A 16814-nucleotide genomic window follows, 5' to 3' on the forward strand; every position below is an offset into this window, starting at 1 on the left:
GTAGGAGAGGACCATCAGTAATAAACAGGAGCCCCATGTGTGTGTGTCCTCACAAGATGGAAAGATTGATTTTTTTTTTTTTTCCTCACGCCTGAAACAAGACTGGTCTTTAATGACTGGTCTCAGTAAAGATGTCTCTTCTTTGAAATCTTACGCTAAAGCAAAACATTTGATCTACTATAGTGTCTTAATGCAACAACAGCAGCATAGATTAATAATAAAATAGTGACATTTTTGTTAACAGTTCTATTCATTGATTCAATGGGGAATCATTATTATCATATATGCGCAGTTTCTCTTCAGATGGACTTAATTTTTTTCATGTACAGGACAATGATGTTTTACTCAGTGTTTTACTCCCAAGGTTTAAATGCAGCTTTTCCTCACACTGTAGATGTTTTGTTCGCTGATTAGGTTAGTATGCGGTGCTGTGCAAAAGTCTTGTGTCACTCCTTATCTCTTTATATTTTGCTGGGTAAATTGGGAAGTGGCTGTGGTGAATAATAGAAACATAAATGAAAATGCAGTATATGTTTGCATAATTCTAACGAACTTGAAAGTTGATATTTGATATGGTCACCTTTGTTCATCAACAATGCCTGAACCCTCATACGCTCTTCTTTTGATGTTGGCTGCCTTTTGTTTTGATGATCCCTCACTGCTTCAGTAATGTTGATTTCTGGGCTCTGAGTCACGTGCTACTCCATACTGCCCTTATTTATGTTAGTTTTTGCGGTCCTTCTTTGTTCTGAGTGCACCTTAATTTACTGTTACACACACACACGTTGCATGCAGGGTGGAGCTGACAGAGACCGATGAAGTGAAGAACTGTTAACACGGCTGGTTACAACATCTTACATTCCTGTAAATGTGGTAAAAGCTTCCAAACACGTACTGCCTCTAAGATACAAATGACAGTGACTTTTCTTTGTCGCCACTGTCTTTTAGTCATACCTGCTCACATTGACCACAGTTGCAGTTAAATTGAAACTACGGCAAACATAAAGAAAAGCTGTTGTTGTAGCCAATGTGAAGGGCCTCCAAACTGCCTTCCTTTGCTGTTAGCTAACTATGCTCTGTTGCCGCTGTGTAGTGTAGTAAACAACATGTAGCTCATCATCACCTATATCCGATCCAGCTTTACAAGTAAGGATTGGACTGGTATGTGATCCAAATATCAGATCACGGCATCCCCAGATGCAATCCATGCAAAATGTGATTAAAGTGTAGATTTATGGTATAGTAATAATAACAGAATAGTGTTCCTTTAAAATACTCTGTTTGGACTGATGCTTGGGGTTCCTGCTTGGTTTGCTGGCTGTCTGTGTTTATGGTTGCCTGGCCATTTGCATGGCACTGCACTTCATTTCTTTTGCTGACACATGGAAACAGGGAGCTGCTTGATGACCTGACTGCTGTGGTTCAAGCTCACTATGACTGCAGCTCCTCCTCAGCCCTCCTCTGTCTGGTTTATTGTTCTCTGCAGATTTGTAACTAGATTTGTGTTACCCTGCAGGTTTCACACAGACTGAATCGTGATCTCATTTTCATACTGCTGCTGCACTTGGGATTTATACCAAAATGTAAATTTGACTTATATACCGTAGGGCCATATTTATCAAGGCTTGTGTACATGAAACTATATTCATTCATTCACCTGTTTGAATAGTAATTTGATGTAGCTTCTTTGGCAAAAAGAATACCAAAAGAATATGTTATTGTTATGTTCATGCCTTTGATTACCAGTATTTATTTATTTTTTTAAACATGGGGTTTTTCTGTACAAAAGATTGATGCCTTGCAACTGAACAGTTAATGTTTAGCTGTCATTTAAAATTAACACGAGGGAATGATTTACCATAGTATGAACCTATGAGAGTATGATTAAAAAAGTGAGATACTGACATATTATGAAATCCATGTCATCACATGGGGCTCTTGCTGTTGTATAAAGTATAAAGTGGCACCGTTTGTATTTAAAGCCTTAAATGGTCTACCTATCAGCATATCTACAGGGTAGAAATAGTTATCCAACACAAGTTTTTAACTTAAACACAGCATGCTGTGTTTAAGTTAAAAACTTGTGTTGGATAACTATTTTGCAAACTCGATAAACAAATATTTAGTCCCTTTACATAAGTAAAAGTTGTAATTCTACCTTAGTATCCTTTAGTGCATCTGTTTTCAAATCAAATATATATTTTAAGTTCCTACAGTAAAAACATTCATTAAGAAAAATGGCCCTTTTCAATCTTTATTAGGGGAGCTGAGCAGTCCTATGCTCCCCCTGAGCTTTATTATATTTCCATTTTCCTGAGAGACTTCAGGCAGTTAAAATTAAATTTGAGAAAATTTAACAAAAAAAAAAAAAAAAAGATCAAACAAATACAAATTTCCAGCAGCAAACAGCAGATGTTTGTAATCAGAATGGGTGATTAAACAGCTCGACAACTGATTAGTGCTTCTGACGGCACTGCTGGGAAAGTATGAAATCTTTAAATAATGTAATGAATGCAACAGGAAAGCAAAAATAAGTCAGCGACTGAAAAAGCTTAACCACCAACTGGCTTTAGACACGCCGTGCCAAGCCGTGAAAACATGCGTTTCCTTCCACCCCAGCCTCACAGCAGGGATGGTTGTACTGAGCTACACATCTGTGATCCTGTGAATCTTTGCGGGCTGGAGTTCAGCTTCACTCCTGTAGTCTGAAACAACTAGAAGCTTCATTTATTGTTGACTTCACACCTTTTCAGATCTTCTTTAGGCTAATGGACAGCTTTCTCCTGCTTCACAACATTAGTGTCAGAGAGGATTCTTTTGTTGTGAAAGCCTTTGAAAGAAGTCATTAGTTTAGCAATCATTGCCTGATTGTCACTGTTCAGTACATAGCTTTTTGTGTTTACCTGTATGGAGAAGAAATAGAGTTAACCATTCAGTTATTCTCGGTCTTACCATCTTGTAGTTCACTTTTGACATTATGGATGTTTTACTTTTTTTTTTTTTTTTTTTTCCAAAATATTGATTAATCTGACCTGTTCAAATCTGATCATTCAGTGGCACAAAAGAGTCAGCTGTGACTTGAAGTCAACAGTAGGTTGTATGGATGGCCATTTCTAGACAATTTCCTGTCACAATGGCACTCAGGGGAACCAAACCTTCTAGAAAGGGATACTAATTACATTTAGAGCAGGAAACCATCAGTCATAGGAAGTGAGCAGGGTCAGTAGACTTTGTGAAGTCTCAAAACAATATTCATTGGCTTTGTTAGTTAATTTTCCCCAAATGTGTCTCCTCCTCATTTACAGTGGGGCAAAAAAGTATTTAGTCAGCCACCGATTGTGCAAGTTCCCCCACCTAAAATGATGACAGAGGTCAGTAATTTTCACCAGAGGTACACTTCAACTGTGAGAGACAGAATGTGAAAAAAAAATCCACGAATCCACATGGTAGGATTTGTGAAGAATTTATTCGTAAATCAGGGTGGAAAATAAGTATTTGGTCAATAACAAAAATACAACTCAATACTTTGTAACATAACCTTTGTTGGCAATAACAGAGGTCAAACGTTTACTATAGGTCTTTCCCAGGTTTGCACACACAGTAGCTGGTATTTTGGCCCATTCCTCCATGCAGATCTTCTCGAGAGCAGTGATGTTTTGGGGCTGTCGCCGAGCAACACGGACTTTCAACTCCCGCCACAGATTTTCTATGGGGTTGAGGTCTGGAGACTGGCTAGGTCACTCCAGGACTTTCAAATGCTTCTTACGGAGCCACTCCTTTGTTGCCCGGGCGGTGTGTTTTGGATCATTGTCATGTTGGAAGACCCAGCCTCGTTTCATCTTCAAAGTTCTCACTGATGGAAGGAGGTTTTGGCTCAAAATCTCACGATACATGGCCCCATTCATTCTGTCTTTAACACGGATCAGTCGTCCTGTCCCCCTGGCAGAAAAACAGCCCCATAGCATGATGTTTCCACCCCCATGCTTCACAGTAGGTATGGTGTTCTTGGGATGCAACTCAGTATTCTTCTTCCTCCAAACACGACGAGTTGAGTTTATACCAAAAAGTTCTACTTTGGTTTCATCTGACCACATGACATTCTCCCAATCCTCTGCTGTATCATCCATGTGCTCTCTGGCAAACTTCAGACGGGCCTGGACATTCACTGGCTTCAGCAGCGGAACACGTCTGGCACTGCGGGATTTGATTCCCTGCCGTTGTAGTGTGTTACTGATGGTGACCTTTGTTACTTTGGTCCCAGCTCTCTGCAGGTCATTCACCAGGTCCCCCCGTGTGGTTCTGGGATCTTTGCTCACCGTTCTCATGATCATTTTGACCCCACGGGATGAGATCTTGCGTGGAGCCCCAGATCGAGGGAGATTATCAGTGGTCTTGTATGTCTTCCATTTTCTGATGATTGCTCCCACAGTTGATTTTTTCACACCAAGCTGCTTGCCTATTGTAGATTCACTCTTCCCAGTCTGGTGCAGGTCTACAATACTTTTCCTGGTGTCCTTCGAAAGCTCTTTGGTCTTGGCCATGGCGGAGTTTGGAGTCTGACTGTTTGAGGCTGTGGACAAGTGTCTTTTATACAGATGATGAGTTCAAACAGGTGCCATTCATACAGGTAATGAGTGGGGGACAGAAAAGCTTCTTACAGAAGACGTTACAGGTCTGTGAGAGCCAGAGGTTTTCCTTGTTTGAGGTGACCAAATACTTATTTTCCACCCTAATTTACGAATAAATTCTTCACAAATCCTACCATGTGGCTTCATGGATTTTGTTTTTCACATTCTGTCTCTCACAGTTGAAGTGTACCTCTGGTGCAAATTACTGACCTCTGTCATCATTTTAGGTGGGGGAACTTGCACAATCGGTGGCTGACTAAATACTTTTTTGCCCCACTGTAAATGAGGAGGAGACACATTTGGGGAAAATTAACTAACAAAGCCAATGAATATTGTTTTGAGACTTCACAAAGTCTACTGACCCTGCTCACTTCCTATGACTGATGGTTTCCTGCTCTAAATGTAATTAGTATCCCTTTCTAGAAGGTTTGGTTCCCCTGAGTGCCATTGTGACAGGAAATTGTCTAGAAATGGCCATCCATACAACCTACTGTTGACTTCAAGTCACAGCTGACTCTTTTGTGCCACTGAATGATCAGATTTGAACAGGTCAGATTAATCAATATTTTGGAAAAAAAAAAAAAAAAGTAAAACATCCATAATGTCAAAAGTGAACTACAAGATGGTAAGACCGAGAATAACTGAATGGTTAACTCTATTTCTTCTCCATACAGGTAAACACAAAAAGCTATGTACTGAACAGTGACAATCAGGCAATGATTGCTAAACTAATGACTTCTTTCAAAGGCTTTCACAACAAAAGAATCCTCTCTGACACTAATGTTGTGAAGCAGGAGAAAGCTGTCCATTAGCCTAAAGAAGATCTGAAATTTTAAGTGGGGGAACTTGCACAATCGGTGGCTGACTAAATACTTTTTTGCCCCACTGTATACCTAATACCATAGCATGTTCAAACTTGACAAATCTGGAAAACCTCTGCTGCACTATATGCACATAAACACTCATTGATATATACTGTGCAGTCGATACATGAGAGCTGTTTGGAGCGCAGATTGTCATTACAATACTACTAATGACGGTGGATGATGTCTGCAGGAGTGTCAGGTAGCTGGTGAATATAGACTCAGATTCACTGTTGAATATCTCTAGCAGACGGAAGACAGGATTAGAAAGTATATTGGCTTCACAGATTCAGTGGTAATTAACAACTAGACAAAGCTTTGCCTGGAAGCGGGAGGGAAGCTGGATTTTATGACCTTGACGTCATTTGATTAAAAATCAGTGTACACAGAAGTTAAAAATAGTGACTGAGCTGTGACTTCAGTTATATTCATGAGTTAAATGATCACCCAGAGACAGAGTTTAAAGTAACAGCATGTCTTACTTTTCAGACATTGCACAGAAGTACGCTCCATAGAATGTTAAAATCAAAAATAAGAACATCCCCATCTTACAATGGGATGTTTTGAGCAGTGTGGAGACCAGCAGCAGTCACAAGGATAACGGGTACAGTAGTTGAATAGCGTGCCAGAGAAAAGTCCACGTGTCAGAAGCTAAGCATGAGATCATGTTGGGACAGCGAGGAGGTTAGCAGCTACAGATTAACAAGGGTCATGCTTGTTGTCACAGCAGGAAGACTGTGACAACTTGCTAATTTTTGTGTTTGTTTTTATTTTGTTTTTGTAAATCTTGATATATTTTTTTTAGCTTTGTGTTTTTGTGTTTTTCTTACACCTCCAAGTGTATGTATAATGTAATTCCTCTAAGGAAACTGCGGATCCATCTGTTTATTACTTGATCTCCTAAAGAGATCAAAAGAGAGCATTTTGTTTTTGTCACCCTCCCTATTATAACTGCCTCAGGGTGGATCAGTGTCAAAGTCGAGCCCAGATGGGGACTGTGAAGACTTTTTTTTTTTTTTAAGCACTAATGTTTTGTTAATCGTAAACATCGTAAAGTAAGGTTCCCATGCAATATATGCATATAACATTGTAAATGCAAATTCATGTTAAATCACGGGGGGTGGTGTGTGTTTGTGTGCAGAGGACAGTCAGAGGGGGAGATAATGGCCCTGTCTGTTTGTGTGGACAGTGAGAGCTCGGAGAGGATGCATTCAAGCATAGACTATGCACAATGCCATAATTGTACACAGTGACGCGGTGGTGGAGAAACTAAACATGTGCATCACACAGTCGTTCACATATTTATCAACAAATCATTATCGAGATAGGATTTTATAAACACAGGTTACAACGAGTGTGGAGAAATGCCACGGCACAACTAAAAACTATCCTTTCATTTGGTGCACACGCATGCTCAGAAAAGCAAATATAAGTGAAATACCATCACCACCACTTATTACCTTAATACTCTCTGTTCTCTGCAGTTCCATGCCCACAATGACATTACTGCAGGCCTGCAGTCATATACAGAACAACAGCCAAGCTCTGAAAATATGGCTTGTTTTGCTTTGCCAGAGACCTTCACAATGTCACTGTGTGTGTGTGTGTGTGTGTGCGTGTGCTTGTGAGTGAGAGAGACAGAATGGGGCAGGGGGACTTTTAAATCCTGCATGACTCACACCTTTTACAGTGTGGGTTGACCACAATGACACGGCTGAATAGTCCTTTGTAGTACTGAAAACCTCTCAAACGTCTTCTCTGTTATTCCTAAAAGGCAGTCCCTTTAGAAGATGCTATAATGGCATGTAGAATATTTTTAATGCAGTACATTAATCCAGTATTCAATTAATCTAAAGACCTCTTTATTAAGTCTTTATGTATTAGTCTAAGCTTGAGTCGTATTGTTTGGTCAGCAATAATTTAAGCCCAGCAGGGCTTAAGCCGAAGGAAAATCTGGCGTGGATATTTGTCCATATCGCTGTAATAATAGCAGTTTGCTGTCCATAAAGAGTCGGCATTGAGACATATATAATTTAAATATTCTATGATATACTTTTGTGTCTTTGGTGCAAAACATCAAAGCTTGGCCAGGATAGTGAACACGAGCCCTCTGTATTCACCTGCTGCTTGCTGGGAAGCGAGAGCCAGAGGCTAAAATGCCGCAGGTATCTTGTAGAGTTATACATTATGTCAATAACCGAGCTCACTTCAGTCTTGCTGCTGGGGTTGAGGCTTAATTGACAAGGCAGTTTCATCAGGTGCTACACCAGTCTGTCAAATGAGTTTCAGAAGAAAAGGCAGATTGACATCATCTTTTGATTGTTACAGCAAATCCTGTTAAATCAAAGTGATTGTATTTCAGATTAGGTTTTTTTGTTTTTTTGAAGAAGCCCTTTTACAAATGTGATTGGTTTCATAGGCTTGTTAATGGCTCTTTTGATTGGACTGGTTAAGATGCATGAATGTGGGCCTTGTTTCTCCCCATGCACTGTTCAGACAGTTATGCTCCTCTGCTTTCCTCTCCCCTCCTGCAGGCTGTATTTCTGCTTTCCTTGCTGTGTATGTCAGCTTCATGTGCTTCATGTTTTTCAGGCCAATGAATGTTTCTCTTTAATTTTAATGCCCTGTGACAGAGCTGAATTTCTTTATTGCGCTGTTTTGGAGTTTTTGGATGTGAAGACAGTTTGATCTGAGTCAGTTAGATATGATAGTTTTAATGAATTCACTACACCGCTGTTGTTCGTTGGGATTAAACTGACTATGAATAGACGGATTATACAGATTATTAGCTGACCAGCTGTGTGTGTGTGTGTGTGTGTGTGTGTGTGTGTGTGTGTGTGAGACACACACACACACACACATCTATAAAGCAAGCTTGGGAGATCCAGAGGAGTCAACTGTGACCATTTTTAGCCACTTTACAAAGCAGCACTACTGCTAATGTTCTGCACAGACACACTGTGTCAGTCCCTTCATTTCTGCAGCCCAGTCCCACACCACAAAATGTAATGTCTCTGTTAGTCCACAATGCAAAACAGTTTATTTTCAACTTAAAGACCTGCAAACTGTGAGATGCATACCTTTTGGGTTTTTTTGTTGTTGTTTTTGGTTTAGCTTGTTGTAAGGACAAAACTCATCTGACATCCTATCAAAATGCAAAGTGCAGCAGAGTTAATGTTGTGAATGAGCGTCATCTTCTCCTAACCCAGACTAATTAGTTTTTTGGTGCTTTTTAAATGGAGGTTCATTTCCCCACTTGGTACGGTTCATTTGTGCAGATGCAAACAAAGTAATCAAATTTGGACGCAGACCAAAACAATTGCAGCGAGAACATTTGGAGACAGTGGTGTCAGTCCAGGTCCAAACAAACTCCAGGCACTGAACCCAGTGGCACGCTGCAAGTTTATGCAAACACCTTCTCATAGCCAGTATGTATCTCAGATGTGATAGAGTACCAAGAACATGCGGAATGTAGTAACCAGCCCTAAAATGAACCAAGGGCTCACTAGTCCAAAATTGTCCAGAACACAGCACCTTTTCATGCATTTATTTTTGTTGCTTTTTCTGAGACACATTTGGCCAGTAAATGGACACACCTGGTTTGTAGTGACTCATTTTGTTTTGGAGTTTTCTCTGTGAAAAGAAACTTAATCACAGGAAAAAGCTACAAGTACTCATGTCCTGATTCTAAAAAATTTACAGAGAATTTGGGTTGTCAGATAGTCAAACAAAACGGCAACTAAAATGTAATCTTAAAGTCATGCAAAAATAAATATAATTCTACCACACACGTGCTCTACAAATGTGTAGCATTTGAGTGAAAGTGGGATTTTTACACACATAGAATAGTTTGTATTTGTATATGTGTTGAGTGAGTATTTGCTTTGCTTGTTTTCTTTGATATGGGTAAAGATTTTTATCGATTGCTGTATTGATTTTTATTTTTTTTTTAATTACCCAGGCTAACATTAGCTAGTAAAATATTACGTTTATGCCAAGCTTGTGCTTTGTAAGGTCCTTATCGCTGAAAGTATCAAGCACACAAATGCACATGTAGCTTCTTTTTCTTCTTTTTTTTAATCCTTTATTAAAGAAATTCAACTACAGCTCAAAAAGCATGATTGCATCAACAATCTGCTGAATGATGAAGCCTTTTTTTTCCTCCTGGGAAATCACACCTCGGTTTATCTTATGAAGAATTCAATTAAAAACTGCCCTCAGCAGGGGCGGAGCGTGGGGGTGGCTTACTGGGCTTAAGCCCGGGTTGTTTTGTCAGAGCCAGCCATACTAAGGAGAGCTTAAGTTTGACCAGGTACCAAAGCAAATCATTCGTACCGTACAAATAATGTAAATATGACGGTGAATCACGAAAGATTGATATCAAACTGATCACTTGACCAATATTACGTTACTTGCTCTTCAAGTGAATCAACAAATGGCGAAATGAAAAGCCGAAGAAATGCTATTTTTTTTAGAGAGTCTTAGCTTACGTGTGTTTATTTCATATTTTCAGTTCTTACCCTCCCCGACTAAATCGGTTTCAGTAATGCACTGAAATATAAGACTGGACATTAGAGGGCTCTTTCAAAGAAAAAACTCAGGTAAATGTTATTTTATATATTATGCTTTGTATGTTGTTCAGTATATTTCTATGCAAAACAAGAGGGATTTCAGTACACAGCAGGATATTCACATTTGTAACCAGATATTTACATACACTTTAGGGAGAAAACATAAAACATTTTTACTGTACAACATTAATTTAGAGTAAACTTTTGTTTTAGATAAATATTGAAATGTCTTTTGAATTAGTTAAATGTCAGAATAAAGAGAGACAGAGCTGTCTATTTGTTATCACTTTCATCAAATTTAGGAGTACATGTACACTAAGTTTATTGTTAATTAATAAGAAAGCTGCAGACGATTCCATTCTGAGCTGAAGAAGCTTCTGATAGGTTAGTAGAGTCCATGTGAGTAAATTGGTGGCACAGCTGTGGATGCATAAAAGGCAAAACACAGAGCCTGTTTCTGTGACATGGGAACATCAAGAGATGTCAACCAAAACACCAGGAAAAGAATTGTGGAGCTCCATAAGTGTGGCTCAATTTTGAATACAATTTGGTGTCATTTACAATTAAAAAACACAGACAGTTTCTCTCTTTACTCTTAAAGTTAACAAATATGTTTTTTATATTTATCAATCTAAAAAAATAAACATTTAGTCTGATTTGATGTTACAATTAAAAAAGTGTTTGTGTTTTTATCTGAAGAGTATGTAAATATCTGGTTTCAACTGTATATTTGATGATTGTCAGCACAAAGAGGAAGAGAGAGGAAGAGAGAGGAGAATGAGGACAGATGGAACAAGAGCAGGTGAGACAGACATGTTAGTCAAATGGTTGTTTACCAAAAGTATCACCGTATCATAGGTCCTCATGTATCTCGTACCTAGTGTTTCTTTTTAGGTTTACTATTTTTCAAATTCTATATTTATTAAGTTTTGCAGCTTGTTTGCACAACAAGGCTAAATAATTATATAAACTTTTCTCAATCTAAATAGTGGACTTTGGTAGAATTAAAAAATAAGTGTAGTGGAGGTCTATGATGATTTTTAGTGCTACTATCATCTAGTTCTGATTCTGGTTCTGTCTTGGTTAAATCCTAAGTAGTCCTGATTTTGAACTGTTGTAGTCCTGTTTTAATTCTGGATCAGTTTTGGGTCTGGTTGAATTGGGGTTTAGTCCTCATGTCTTGATACAGCCCCGATTTTGTTCTGCCTTGCTGCTTAATTAAAAAACTAGTTTAAGGTGTCCTGCACATGTGATATATATTTTTCCCTATATGAAGTCATTCTTTTTTGAACAAAACTCAAAACAGAGCCTATTAATCTTTCAGTCATTTCTAAACTCCCCCCCCCAAAAAAAAAAAAAAAATCCCACATACATACTACCCTTTAGGTTCTAAGCCCTGGGTGTTTCAAATGTCTGGCTCCACCTCTGGCCCTCAGCCTTCTGTTCCAAACCAGCGGTGTCAGCTGCTCATAAACTGTGTGAAATCTGAGTTTATCTCTCTGAATTTACTCTGTAATTCATTTGATTTGTTTAATAGTCTGGTTTTAATAAATTCCTCAGCTGCTTGCAGTCATTTTGTGGCACTGTTTCTGAATGTAGATGAATGTGTGACCATGTCTTAGTCCTTCTGAAAGCTGTGCAGTGTGATCTTAACCGAATAACAGTGTAACAAGTAATTTGCAGTAACTTTTTATTGTGATTTTTTTTTTCTTTTTATATGCTGACAGGTCAATTCTTCCCTCTGATGGAGGAAAAAAAAAGTTGTGATTATGTCTGTGTAAACCACATTAGAGCACTCAAATCTGTGATAAAGAGAAAATTAGCTTCATACTTATTGATTTCTGACTCAGAAACTTGATTATTACTATAACTCATTGTTCTACATCAGACTTTCAGCTTCACCTTCTTTATCCTTCATAGAGCAATGACATGAAATTTACACCCCAGGGGCCAAATCAACCCAGTAATAGGTTGCCATCTGGCCCGCAAACAGTTTTCTGTTTTACTAAATGAAACTGACTGAAGAGGATCAAAGCTTTGTTTAATGTTGTGTTAACTCTTTTCAATGTAACCACAGTATTTTTACCTGTAGCTTTAGAATAGATAGAAATAGATTATTAGGTGTGGGTGACATAGCCTCCAAATTATATCACTATATTTCAAGGAAATTCTGATAATATTTCTGACAGTAATGGGAGAAAACATTATTGGAAGCACTTTTTGGTGCTTCCAGCTTACAGGCAGTGGTATTTAGTGGTATTTATTAGTGTGAATAAAAATAAAGGACAGTTTCCATCCTTCTTTTCCAGTGAGTTAATGCCATGTTGACAGAATACCTGATTCAAAGGGAGAATCTGTTGCTACAAGGCACCAGCAGCAGCAGTACAGTGCAATAGCAGTGACACATTAAATTAAGAACAAAATTAGCCTTCGTACTATTTTCTTTGTAAACTTTAAATCAAATTTGCATAACTGCTAAATACTTTAACAGAAAAGTAACTTAATCATGTAACTCCTGAGGAGTCGGCACAATAGTGTGAAAGTTGAAAAATATGTTGTACCTGGAGTGTTTGATCTTGAGTTGAGCTTGTTAAAAGCTGCTTAAAGCCCACACATGACCAGCTAGCATATAGCTAGCATGTCCGCCTTCATAGACTAGATGTTTTTGATGGTGTGTTTTTTGCCTCAAGTGATGAAACAAGTTTGTTGTTTCCACCTTTAGCAGGAACAGTTTTGTTGCATATTTTGTAAAACGTTGAGCTTTCTTGGAGGTTGTTGTAGTAACTCCCTGCTCCTTTTTTACTAAATTGTCATCAGAGAGTCACACTTAGCTCTCCTTGTTAGTAATGCCTGGTTTATTTTTGTCATTGTGTGCACTAAGGAGCATAAACGCTTGATATCGTTTGATATCATGATATGATACTTTCATATCGCATCATTATACTGGTATTATCAGGCAATATAGTATGGCACCTGTGTATTAACTTATCAAGTTAATAATAATGACATGAACTAAACTATGTTTGGTTTTTATTTATTTAGCCTTTGCTCACATACATTTCTTTTAATTCTTGGCAGGTTTGAGGACCTCTGATCATATAGGCTTGCCTGGTGGCCAATCAGGCAACAGCCAGGCTCACTAAGGAGGGAGACATACAGTGAGACTGGGAGACGTTTTTTTTGAGCACACCAGCACTGCTTTACCCACCTCACGCCAACCTCAGCGTCATGTCTATCCCCAGCGGCAGCCCGGAAAGAGAGGGCTCTGGTGGGGCTCCCCCTCAGCTGGAGTGCCCTTCCTCCCCACCTGGCATGGATCCAGATCCCTCATCGAATGGCAGCCCTGTGCTCAGCCCAGACTCCTCTTCCCACGATGCAGTGCTGTCAGCACCTGCAGCCTCCCCAGCAGACTCCGAGAACTTGAGTCCTGATGAATTAGAGCTGCTAGCCAAACTGGAGGAGCAGAACAGGTAAGATCAGTAGTTGTCATTGTTGTGTTAAGCTTTTAAACTGAAAACACAGCAGTTTTTTAGCTTCAATGTGGCCCAGGATTTATTAACTATTTGACTTTTTTTTTCTTGTATAGGAAGCCAGTCAAATCAAAGTCTTTGTAACAAACCTTGTAGCACCATATCAGACTAAAAAAAAAAAAAAACAACAACTGCGTGAGAGCTGCAAGTTTAATTGCAGTTTTCACAAGAAAATGAAAACTGCATGTTTAAGAACCCTGTTTATGTTTGATGCACTGATTGAGGCATGTGCAAAGTGTTATAGCAGCACAGCATTGTTATCAGAATGCAGTAGTCTCTTTTTGCAGAAAATCTTCCCCAAAAAATCTGCTTCTGCCTTGATTTAACACGGAGATGCCTGAAGAGATTCGCCTGTTCACAGGGAGATGAAACTGAAAAGACACTAAAGCGTATTGCATGCCAGCAGTTATGACTTCACATTTGGCACACACCACTGAGCACAAGGACAACAGTGAGGATGAACTGCTGTTAGAGTCACCAGGCAAATCTAATAAAAACACTTAAAAAGATTGGCAACTTTGGCCCAAAATAAGCATTTTTTTTCCTCTGCAGATTTACTCACTATTACATTGTCAATATCTGCCTCATCTCACCTGAAACTCTGAATGAATGTCTTGGTAATTGAAAAATTGGAAAATTACTATTATGTTCATGCCTGTGAGTGTATGTAAACTTCTTACCACAACTGTAGATACTGTGAAGGAACAAGCTGGTTAGGCATGAAGTCACAGAGCAGTTACAGAAAAAGTAGATTTTATTTTATCTAAAATTGCCAAGAAAACCCAACAAATTTTTACAAAAGTTAAAATATTTTTATGAATCCTTGAAAGAGATCAAATAAATAGCTAAACTCAAGTTGTGTTATATAATCCCCTGTTCAGTGTTGGGAAGGTTACTAAAATGTATTCCACTACAGATTACAGAATACATGCCCCAAAATGTATTTTGTAACGTATTCCGTTACATTACTCAATGAGAGTAACATTCTGAATACTTTGGATTACTTAATAATATATTATCATGCTTTTTACAACTACATGACTGTACTATTGCTGTGTGATTTATTACTATTACTGAAGGCTACTCGCCATACCAATACCAACTAGATTTTTAAATCTTAATATAAAATGAGTAACAGTAGGGTGGACATTAGGTAAGGCTGCACTTTTTGCGGCGATCACAAACTATTCAGCACGTATATAAAACAGGTCCCATAGTAAAGGGACCTCTGGCTAATACGTCGGGTTGCGTGTCGGGCTGTTAACCGAAAACTAGTTTTACTTTCTTGCCTGGGTCAACTTTGCTAGCGAGAGGCAGAGAGAGGCGTTGAAAGGCTGCTCCAACAGAACTTATTGTTTCGGAGAAAAACACGAACACAGTGTACAGTCGAGTCTTAATAGCTTACTTACAACTGGGCTACACTGCCCATGAGGCTACATTCTTTAGGGCTATGCCTGTAACACTCTGCCTATTGCCTTCATATTAAATAATTTTTTGAACAATAATTTTTACAAATATTTTGTCACATCATTATGCGGGCCGCAAGTAGAGGTGACAAGGGCCGCGACATTGAAACACAGGCATTAGAGGCTCTTAATGCGTGTTTTGTTTGGGTTTCCACCAGCGTGGAATTACCAAAAATACAGAGGGGACAGCCTAACATATGAAACAGGAAAAGACTCCTGTGTAATCCCTTTTTTTTTTTTTTTTCTTTTTTTTTTTTTCAAATTAACAAAGTAACCGTATTTGGAATACCACCCTTTAAAATGGTAACTGTAATGGAATACAGTTACTCATATTTTGTATTTTATATACGTATTCCATTACTCCCCAACACTGCCCGTGTTAATATTACAACTAACTGCTCAAACAGAACAGACCCAAAATCAGCTTAAACAAACCAAAGACTGACCCGACAAAGGAGAGATAAAAATACTGCCTCATCCGATCAAATGAGAGACACAAGAAGAACATACACTCTAACAAATGAATTCATTAGAAGGAAACAAACCCAAGAGTTATAGTTATAGTAACTATTGGTTACTTTATATTAACATAAATTAATTAGAACTAAAGTCAAGAGTCCAAGGAAATAGTCCTGCATTCCTGGGCATTCCAGGACGTCAGCAGCTAAACGGACTCCACGGCATACTAAGGTTAAACTGTGTACCACAAATAGAACCAAGGTATTTCAATAAATGCTAAACAATTACGAGAATGATGTGCGATATCAAAGATTGTATTGTCAAGTTTGTGTTCGTGGAACTCAATTATGATGAGAGGTTCCCTGCAGCAAGGAGCCTTCATGGTGTTACGGCTTCTTTCTAGGATTGTTAAAGTTCACATATGGAACAGAAAGGAAACACACAAAGGTACATCTAGATAGAAATTCGCATTGAAATTACCATTTTTGACATCCAAGTGTAATGGAGTCAGGCATGATGGAAAGTAGGATTTATAGCAAATATAAAACTTTTCTGGTTTTCTGATTAATACAGCTGAATTGTGTAGCCTCTGTTAATAGTCACGATAGCGGGAGGGTCACATGAACCACCATGGGGTTCACTCAAGACCAACTTTCTTTAGAGAATAAAATTTTATAATCAAAAAGGATTAAAATAAGATACTTTGCAATTTCTATGTTGTGTGTTACTTCAGGAAGCTCTGTGTTTCAGGATCTATTTTTCCAGGGATAAATTTGAACATTTATTTTCTTGGCTTCAGAGAAAATAATTGTTGTTGTTTTTTTAATTCAAGGTTGAGGTTTAATCTGTGTTAGGTAATGTTTAATCCCACACAACCAGGAGCACTAGCCTTTGCATTGGAATTTGTATTTATAAATGTGTTACCTTAAATAATCCACCACTGCAGAAGGAGTGTTTTCATTAGGCTGTATTTACTGCCATCAAGCTAAAATCCCAAGAAATCACATTGAGAAGAAGAACAACAGTAGCACATTTTCAGCTTCACAGCCAGTCCCAGCAGAATGGTCAGAGTGCTGGACGGAGGTGTAAAGTGACTTAAAAGAAACCGACATTTGAGGTCAAAGTGGACTGAACCTTGGAGTAAAGAGCTGCCCTTCTTAATCACATCACCTCTGCATTTTGCTGCCCTGCTGTACAGCAGACTCCACAAGGACTTAAAGGAAATCACTCGCCCCAGCCTATATTTGAGTTCGAGTTCTTCCAAATTCAAACTCATAGTTCAGGAGCATTTTAGCTT

General features: G+C 38.6%; 1 protein-coding gene across 3 annotated transcripts in view; it reads left to right on the forward strand.

Annotated features, from left to right (window-relative positions):
- Nucleotides 1-16814, forward strand: part of evi5l (ecotropic viral integration site 5 like) — a 42677-nt gene that overhangs the window by 2005 nt on the left and 23858 nt on the right. For 2 of the 3 annotated variants that reach the window (XM_004539260.5, XM_004539261.5), the window contains exon 2: nt 13141-13532. In XM_004539260.5, the coding sequence (XP_004539317.2) occupies nt 13291-13532 (242 nt within the window). In that variant the 5' untranslated portion in view covers nt 13141-13290. Of the gene's footprint in view, nt 1-10004; nt 10093-10806; nt 10865-13140; nt 13533-16814 lie in introns of all 3 variants that reach the window. The other variant, XM_076885064.1, reaches the window with a different exon arrangement.

Source organism: Maylandia zebra, linkage group LG6, assembly GCF_041146795.1.
Source record: "Maylandia zebra isolate NMK-2024a linkage group LG6, Mzebra_GT3a, whole genome shotgun sequence".
Taxonomy (NCBI): domain Eukaryota; kingdom Metazoa; phylum Chordata; class Actinopteri; order Cichliformes; family Cichlidae; genus Maylandia; species Maylandia zebra.